At 50.8% G+C, this 9,379-nt stretch overlaps 1 protein-coding gene across 8 annotated transcripts in view; it reads right to left on the bottom strand.

Annotated features, from left to right (window-relative positions):
* Nucleotides 1-421: 421 nt before the first annotated feature.
* TMEM229B (transmembrane protein 229B) overlaps nucleotides 422-9,379 on the bottom strand; it is a 49,608-nt gene continuing 40,650 nt past the window's right edge. For 4 of the 8 annotated variants that reach the window (XM_037832482.1, XM_037832480.1, XM_037832481.1 and 1 more), the window contains exon 3: nucleotides 422-3,967. In XM_037832482.1, the coding sequence (XP_037688410.1) occupies nucleotides 3,446-3,949 (504 nt within the window). In that variant the 5' untranslated portion in view covers nucleotides 3,950-3,967 and the 3' untranslated portion in view covers nucleotides 422-3,445. Of the gene's footprint in view, nucleotides 3,968-4,396; nucleotides 4,450-4,772; nucleotides 4,832-9,379 lie in introns of those variants that run through there. The other 4 variants (XR_005216307.1, XR_005216306.1, XM_037832484.1 and 1 more) reach the window with 3 other exon arrangements.

Here is a 9,379-nt window from a genome sequence, read left to right as displayed (position 1 = left end):
ATTTTTATCAAGGCATGACTTTCAAAGTTATGTAAAGTAAGGGGCTCTAGCCTTCCAGCTCTTTAGGGTAACTTCAGCCTCCTCCATCAGACCCCATGGCCAGGGTACTCAAGAGGGGCTCATCTCATGCACAAACATAGCCAAACTAGATCCTGCCCAGGCCTTCCCCATCTCCACGCAGCCTGGGGCAAAGGCCTTATCAGAGTTCACCTCCTGGGGGTGATTCAGGTTACCAGAGAGGGTCAGAGAAGAGAAAGTGAGGACTGCCAGGCACTGCCACCTGTCTTCCCCACAGTGGGGGAGGGGCTCCACTGGCCACCATTTTGGTGCAGGACCCCGTGACGTCAGGCTGTCAGCCTCCAGCAGCTGCTGGCAAAGGGGCTCCAAAATAGGAAACACAGAGAGAGATCGGAGGCAACCCTGGAACACAAACACCAGTATATTTTATGTGCACGGATGTGAAAAGGAAGAGACATAGAGACCAACGGAGGGAGATACAGAGCAGGCGATGGGTGCACACACCAAGCACGTGTCCTTCTGAAGCGCTGCCCGCAGACAGTCCCACCCACTTCAAAGGCCCTTGTGCAGAGTCGGGGCCTGCAGCTTCTCCAGGTCTGGGTGGCCTCAGGGTGGAAGGCACTCACTCTCCCTGCCTTGGCCACAAGCTTCTCAAGGCTGGGAGCCTCTCTCCTTTCTGCATCCTGTGATGATGGTGGCTGCACAGTCCAAAGCTTCATAAAGACAGGTTTTCATGAACTGACCCACTCAGTGGCTGCCTCCCCAAGAGACCCATACAGAGCGAGGGACAAAAGGACATCACGGGCACCCCCTGGGTATTATTGCTGTGAATAAGCATAGGCCATTGTGCCTCACTGGCATCAGAGAGGGGACAGGATCCAGGGAGGGGAGGGGGGCATCAGAAGCAGTTCTACCATGCAGGGCAGCGTATCGCTATCTGTAAGGCAGAGATTCTGCTGTGTCCAGTGGAGAGGCCCAGAGGTTCATAAGCAGTGAGCAGACTCTCCCCACCAGTACCCCGCTGCTTTGGCAGGGCTGGGATGACACCACATTTTGAGTCCCTGGGTACTAAGGAATTAGGGCCCTGCAGATCCCCCCCCCCCCCAAAAAAAAGCAAGAACTGAAGTGTGGGCTACCCCTGGTGAGAGCTGAACCTACAGACCCCGTGGCCAGGCCGTGGGTTGCTGCCTCTCTTTGCTGGGGTCTCCATGCCCTACGAGGGGCAGTAGGCGCAATGGGGCACCTAGATGAAACTCTGAGTTTCCTGGCAGGCAGGTTTGCTCCAGGAGCTCTTACACTTGGGACCATATTGGGCCCGAAGAGATGGTGCCAGGGAATGTCCACGGGGCCACAGCTGGAGTGGTGAACGCCCATGGGGCATCCAAGGTCTTGCTCTGGCTGAGAATCATGGAGGCCCTAAGCTGGGAGACACTGGCAAGCTGACCAGACTCAGTCATGGAAGGGGGAGTGAAGGTGGATGGTGTGGTCTAGGGGCCCACGTGGGGGGCCTGGAGGGGTGCTGGGGACCAGGAGACTGAGATAACGTGGAGTAAAGGGAGAGATCTGGAGGGAACAGAGGAGCCAAACGATATTCTCTGAAATCTCCTCTACCTGTAGAAGGAAAGCAATCTACCCTCCCTTCCCCCTTATAACCCCTAAGGCCCTGGAAGTGGAGCCACAGTAAACTCAAAGGCAGGGCTGGCTCCTGCAGAATGGAGTTAATCCCTGGATTTGAGGAAAGAGAGGCTGGGAAATGCCCTTCATCCTGGCCTGGGCAGGACCAACTGCAGGAAATAATCCTGCCCAAGTCAGGCTCTCCAGCCTCTCCCGACCCAGGACTCCACTCCCGTCCCCACTTGCCCGGGCCTGTGCTGTCTGCAAGCTCTAGCTGCACAGCAAGCAACAGGAGATTCTCTCCATAGGTGTATTATCATATCAATACTCTTTAATGATCTGAAGGGAAATGTTAATTTCTACTAAGAGAGTTCTAGTATAGTCGAGAGACCATGTACCAGGGGATGGGCTGCGTTCTCAGGCAGTAGGGGTAGCGCCAGAGGTGGGCTGGAGTGAGGATTTCACCTGTCCACTGCCAGCAATGGACCTGTCACAGGGAGGGGAGCAACCACGGTGGTGATGCTCAAGATGTGGCAGGGCTAACACTGTTTCAGGAGTAAGCACACAGGGGCAGCCTTGCTGAGGTGGGGGGAGAGGGGACAGCCCTAAGCAGGTTTGGCAACAGAACCAGAACTGCTCCCTTCCCACTATGTATGCTCCAAAGAACCTTCCAAGGCTGAATTCAATGCTCACTCAATACTCCATGGGTCTCTAACACCGGCAACCTGCTCCTCCACCCCTGGAAAGTTTGATTGCTCCTGATTGACGTAAAAATAATCCAGCCAGGGCAGAGGTGACTGAAAACTGCCTTTACCCCCACCAGACAGACCTGTCTCTAAGTCCCCCATTATGGGTCTGCAGAACTTTTCTTGGCCTGACTATGCATTGGAGGGTAGCATTTGTTTTCAGCTGGGCCACTGTGGGGAGGGGGCACGGAGAAAAGCACCAGGGGCAATGACAGAGCCCAGGAGACCTGGGTGGGGAGGCGTAGAGTGGGAACTCCCCAGGCATCAGGCCAGCGTAGTGGAGGAGAGGCTGCAAGAGGGCAAGGGTGGGGTCTCTCAGGGTTTAACTGGCAGCTGCTGTGTTGGTGAGGGAGCTGGGGATGGGGCTGGGGGCGGGTGGGGTGACTGACAAGAATAAAAGCACTGCTTACTGGTAAAGGCCTTGAACGTAAGAGAGAAAAGGGGGAAACGCCACCGAACACACGGGGATGGATTGAAACCTGCAAAAGCCCAAGGTTGGTGGGAATCCAGCACCAGGGGGGCCCCAGAAGGGAGAGGGAGCAGTGTGGGGCCCTGGGGGAGGGGAGAGGAGCCAAGGGAAGGCCTCCCAGCCCTTGCAGACCAGCACTGCTGCCCAGTCTCTCCTTAGGCTACAGCTCAGCAGGCCCCCAGGGAGGTATTGGTTGCAAGCAAGCACCTGAATATTGCCTAATGGAACCAGCCAAAGCCCAGCTACACTCACATCAGAGCCCAAAGCCTGTTCAGGCCTTGCCTCTCAACTTCTACCCCCTTCTCAACAACCCTTAGCAAGGACAGGGCCTGCTGCTTCCCAAGTCAACCACGTAGCCCCATCACTGCCCAGCCGCAGGCCGCCATCTTCCGAGCTAGGCCAAAGTTCATGGACCCTCCCCAGTGTCCCTCTGCTGCCCCAACATCCCCCAGACCCCAACCCTTGACCCCAACACCAGCCCACAGTGGAGGCTATGGAGGCAGGGGGGCAGGGCTTGTGCTGTACAGGGGGGGCTTGGCCATTGACCATGGATTCCATGGGAGACCCCCGGGCCCCACCCACCAGCTCCCCCCATGACTCAGTCAGTCTTGACGTGGCCGTTGGCCAGGGCGAGGGGGCCCCCGGGCTCCCCCGGCTCAGCGTTCTTGTCAAAGCGGAGGCGGAGGGTGTTGCGGATGATGAACTGCTCCATGATGAGGGCCCCGCAGAACCAGGGCACGGCGTACTCCAGGGTGATGAGGCCCATGAAGTCAAAGTCGAACTGGGAGTAGTCCCAGGGGCAGGCGTTGAACTGGCGCAGGATGAGGCCGGTGGTGAACTCCCACAGGTAGGTCCAGAGTGTGTAGATGAGGCAGCGCACCAGCAGGGGGCAGCGTGCCCGAAGGCGCAGGTACATGCGCTCCACGATGAGGATGGAGGTGCCGTAGATGAAGAGGGCCCACACGCTCGTGACCCCTGGGAACTTCCAGTTAAAGTTCACCACGAACTCCCAGGCCGCCGTGAACATCACTTCGCAGAAGTAGCCGTGGATGGCGTACAAGTACCAGCGGGACAGCGCCGTCAGGGGCTCGGCAGAAGCCATGGTGCCCACCGGGGCCAGCTGCAGGGGACACAAAGGAGACAGATGAGGGACACGGAGGGAGCCCCCACTTCTGCCTTCCCACCACCCAGCCCCAGTCTCTGGGGTTTCAAACCTGCCAGTCTCTACCTTTCTCCTTCCTCTCTGGTTACCAAACATCTTCTTTACCTTATTTCAGGTTCATACTTTATTCCGAAAATAAAGTATTTTGTTTATACTTTAGCCAGGCAGGCATGAGAAATAAAAGGAAGATAATAAACAATTCCACTGGCTTTTTCCAAGCAACGCTCCTCAAATACTGCATGCCTATTCCAGTTTGCTAATGCTGCCATCATGCAATATACCAGAAATGGATTGGCTTTTATAAAGGGAGTTTATTTGGTTACAAATTTACAGTCTGAAGGTCATGAAAATGTCCAGATGAAGGCATCAACACGATTATACCCTCACCGAAGGAAGGCCAACAGCATCCGGAAAACCTCTGTTAGCTGGGAAGTCATGTGGCTGGCGTCTGCTGATCCCAGGTTGTGTTCCAGCTCCTCTCTCAGCTGCTGGGCATTCTTCAAATTGCTGCTCTCGGGGTGTTTTGTCCTCTCTTAGCTTCTCTGGAGCAAGCTCTGGGCTAGCATCTCTAAAGTGTCAGCAAAAGTCTGCTTTCAGTGGCCATCTCCAAAATGTCTCTCTCAGCTGCTCTCCAAAATGTCACTCTCAGCTGCTCTGAGGTTCTTCTTTTTGTGAATTTTTTTAGACGACTCCAGTGATTAAATCAAGACCCACCCTGAATGGGCAGGGTCCATATCTCCATGGAAACTATCCAATCAAACATTTCACTCACAGCTGATTGAGTCACATCTCCATGGAAACACTCAGTCAAAGGATTCCAACCTAATCAACAACCCATAAGAGTGCATCAAAGAACATGTTGTTTTGGGAGATATAATACATCCAAACCAGCACAATGCCCAATAATAACTTTTTTGGATTATCCATGACCAGCTGAAGGATTGGCTGCCCTAGCCCACTGATTACTCCCAGCTCTGGGCTACTAGCTGATTCCTCGCTAGGCCCATCCACTGGGGACCCCATCTCTTCCCCTACTTCTTCTCAAGGCAGTTCCACCTCACTTACATTTCTGAGATCTTTCTAAGTAACACGTCTTTAATTGCTACTTTAAATGTTTTTGTTTGTTTATTTTCAATATTGAGAAGAAATTAAGTGGGTGGGCAGAGGAGAGAGCCCTCCCCTCAATTCTTATTCCCTTCCCCCTCTTCATTTTCAAATCCCACCCAAACCTCAAAGTCCAGCTCCCATCTTGTTCCCCTGAAGACTGGCCCAGCCCACAGGCTCTGCTTTCTCCTAGCCCTCCACCAGCGACTCACTGTCTGGACCACACATTTGGTCCTTTATCAAATGCCACCCTATTTGCTATTTTGAGGTACATGCCTTCATGATCCAACTAGCCCATGAAGTCCTTGAGGGCAGGGGTGTTTTACAATCCTCTGTTCTGCGGTGTTGGCACGAGGCCTCTACCAAGCAGGCACTCTAAATGACTCGTGTCGTTTATGCCGACAATGGGGTGGAGAGTTTCGGCCTGTATCAAGAACAGGAAGGCAAGGCAGGAGAACATGAACCGCCAGTTGCCAGTGGACATCTCTGCCAAGCCCTCTCCAAGGTGAGAGAGAGGCCCGAAGTTATCGAGGTGACATCTGCAGTCTACCCACCTGTCAGGGTATCCCACTCTCACCAATCAGCTAAAGCAGATCTAGTCAGAATAATTCCCACCCTCATGCATTGTTCTGCCGTCTTCCGGGCGCTCATGTTTCCCATTTTTGTCATTGGTTCTTGCAAAAGTAAAACTCCTGTGAGGGGCAGGCAGTGTTACTTCCATGGCTTTAGGTGAGGCAGTTGGGGCTTAGAGAGGGGAAGTCACTTGCCCCAAATCCCAGGGCTAGTAAAATGGCAGAGCTGAGACTAGAATTCATATCCCTTGATTACTATGTCAAAGCTCATCCTACTGCATAATATTGCCTGTCTCCTGCACATACATGCCTCAGGTCAGTCCCCGGCTCAAAAACATTTATGGCTGCCCATTTCTTAATGAAAAACGACAATATCCTTGGTTTGCCATCCAAGAGTCTTCATGGTCTTGCCCCAATCTACTTTTTCATTTCGGCCTTATTCTCAGTCCTGCTTTTCCTGTCTGACCTCCATGCCTTTGTTGATCGTATCCATTCTGTCTGATATGCCCTTCTCCTCTCACCTCCACAAGTACAAACTCTGCAGTTTTTACAGGTTACCTGCAGATCAAAATCTTTTCTCAGCTCCGTAACCATAAGTCCTCCCTCCCTCCTCTGAATTTCCGCAGCACTTATTCTGTCTCTCTTTGGTACAGATTATTTTCTGTTATATTATGTTGATCACATTCAGTGTCTAGTCAGGCCTCTTTCATGTGTTCTCCTTGTATATATCCTACTCCTTTCTGGACTCCTCCACCTAAATATCCCACAGGCATCTCAAACTCTTTTCTAAAATCAAACTCATAATCTTTTCCCCCAAAACTGTTTTTCTTTTATGTCTCCATTCTGGTTAATAGCACCAGCATGCACCCAGTTGGAAGCCAGAGACCCTGGGGTCATTCTTGCTTCCTGTACTACATCCCCACTCTAATGTGAGTTCCTTGAGAATAAGGATTTTGTCTGCCTGGTTCAGCTCTGTATCCCAGTATCCCAGGGTCCGGAACGGTGTCCGGCACACAGTAAACATTCAATAAAAGAACGAAGACATTCCTTAATCAGATAACAATTGCTGCGTAACAAATCATCCCCAAACTCAGCAGCTTAAGTCAACTATCATTCACTATTACAGCTCACATGTCTTGGGTTGGCTGGAGTTGGCAGATCTTGGCTGGCCTTGATCAGGGAACTGTGGGTTATCTGCAGGTTCTGTTCTGTGCTTGGCTGGGCAGAGGCACAAGAATGAGCAAGCACAACTGCACCTGAGTTTTTCATGACCCTGGTTAAGCCACGCCCACTTACAAATATCCTGTTGGCCAAAACAAGTCACATGACAAAGCACCAAGTTGACCCTGTCCTTTATACCTCTTAAATATCTTTGAAATCCATTTCTTCTTCAGTCCTCTCTTCCCATTGCTACTGCTCTGGTTCAAGCCCTTATCACCTCTCTCCTGGATGACCCCAATAGTTTCCTAGCTGTTCTCCCTGCCTTGCCCTGTTCCCTTCCAATTAACTCATCACACTATAAGAGAGTACGTATAAAGAGCTGTCCTTCTAAAAAGCAAACCTGATGATTCTCCCCTCTTAGATTGCTTCAGTAGATCTTCAACACCTACAGAGGAAAGCTAAAACCCCCGGGGGATGGCTGGCAAAGCCCTTCACAACTCACCCCTCCTTCAGATCTTACCCCCCAGACCTTTATTTTGCTGTGTTTTGTTTCCTGGGGAACCCTTCTGACTTGCTGTCACTTTTCCATGAACCCACAATTCTCCTTCAAGATCCAGTTCATGCTTCCTCCTCTATGAAGACATCCCAGAACACCCTCAAATCCAGAGCCTTCTGCCACCTTGTCCCTCATTCACTCCTGTGATGACAGCTCTCTGCTTTGCCATGATTTATCTGAAGACTGGCACTCATAGTCACTTGATGAGTGTTTGTTTAATACAACAAGAGAAAAAAGCAGCATTCAAAACTGAATTTTTAATATGATTTTGATTTTGCAAACATGTACATATATGTAAATACATAAAAATTAGCAACAGTCTTCTCTGAATGGTGATGTCATAAGTGATTTTTATTTCTTTATACTTTTCAGTATATTTTTTCTAACAAACATATATAACTTTTATAAAATACAGTTTTATCTTAAAAAGGTTTGTTGAATATGTATTAATCGCCTTTGTACCTTGTATATAGAAGATGATCAATAAATTTGCTAGACAAATGAACCTAAGGAAACCTGAAGTCATGTCAAATTAATGCAGTTTCCTCCCTCCTAAGCCATCCTCAACAAGAAGCCACAACTCATAGTTTCCAACATGGTGCAATGGTTAAGTGCAGGGGCTCTAGACACTTAACTGTCTGGATTTGAGTTCTGGCTGCTACTGTCTACTTATAGGATCTATGACAAGTTAGCTAACCTTTCTGTGCCTCAGTAATCCAGTTACCAGTTACTCACAGGTGAAGTGAGGATAATAAGAGTATCTGCCTCAGAGGGTTGTGGTAAGGATGAATGGATGAATATATATAAGCTACTTAGAATATGACAGAACTCAAGAAATGGTAGCTGTTGTTTTGGCATGGAGCCAGGCTTTCTGGATAGTTCCTCCCATTTTTAGTGCCACCTCCCTTCTGAGGCAGGGTCTGCCCCTGCCCCTGTGCTCGCCAGCTGCGGATAGCCCTCCCTGCCAAGCAAGTTAGGTCTTTGTCCAGCCAGAGTAACAACCCAGATTGCCAAGAAACCCTATGAAAACAATAATCCCACATACAGCCCGTGGGAGAGAGGAAGCTCAGCCAGGAAGAGTGAACATGAGCTTCAAAAGCTTCCTTCAGCTAAGGATATTTTAATTAAAGGGAGTGGTCTTAGAACCAGCCCTCTGGGGGCCAGGCTTGAAAAGAAGGGGGGGATTAAAGGGTGAGCATTTCTGGCATAGCTTCTCCTGCCTCATTTTACCCTGAAACCCAACCACCCAGCCACCCAGACAGGTTAGGAGGCAAGGAGAGAACACACCCAGGCCTGCACCTTCTGATCTGCACCTTCCCCCTTGACTCCAGCCAATCCACAGAACCCAGGGAAAGGAGCTTCCTGTTCAGGGGTGCTGATCTGCAGCAGCCTGGCTTTTGGAGTGGATTTCATAACTCAGGTCAGCTCCCCACCTTGCCGCTGATTTCAACACCCCTGCTTGCCTTGCTTCTGATCTCCTCTTTCTGGATGGCCAACAATGGCTTCCTAGATGGTAACAACTCAGAGGCCACAGTACCCTGGAGCAGGTGACTCAGAAAAGCTGGAGCCTAAAACCCTATTAGCAGAAGAGAGATTAAAGGAGTAGCTCTCAAAGGTAGAGAAGAACCTATGGCAAAAGAAGAAAAGCTACTGAGCAGGAGAGAGGGATGGGAGAAAGGAGAACAGGGTGAGCCCAGAGCCCGGATTCCCTTTCTGGGCAGCAGGATGAACTTGGGGAGGTAGAGGTGAAGTCTACCTAGACAAGCTCAGACCATACCCGAGGGGTTGCTCCAGGAGATCTGGTCCAGGCAAGGTGAACAGGGAAATGGAAAGAAAGACCTGGCTGGGGGCAGAGGGTGGGGATGACAAAGGGGAGAGGAATAGTCATCAGCTGGGATGAAGCTCAGCTTCAGTGGGAGAGATGCTAAGATCAAAGGCAGAACATTGGCTTGAATGGTGTGCCGGTTTGAATGTATT

The sequence above is a fragment of the Choloepus didactylus genome, chromosome 4 (assembly GCF_015220235.1).
Source record: "Choloepus didactylus isolate mChoDid1 chromosome 4, mChoDid1.pri, whole genome shotgun sequence".
Lineage (NCBI taxonomy): Eukaryota > Metazoa > Chordata > Mammalia > Pilosa > Megalonychidae > Choloepus > Choloepus didactylus.
This window is presented reverse-complemented; position numbering and strand designations above follow the sequence as displayed.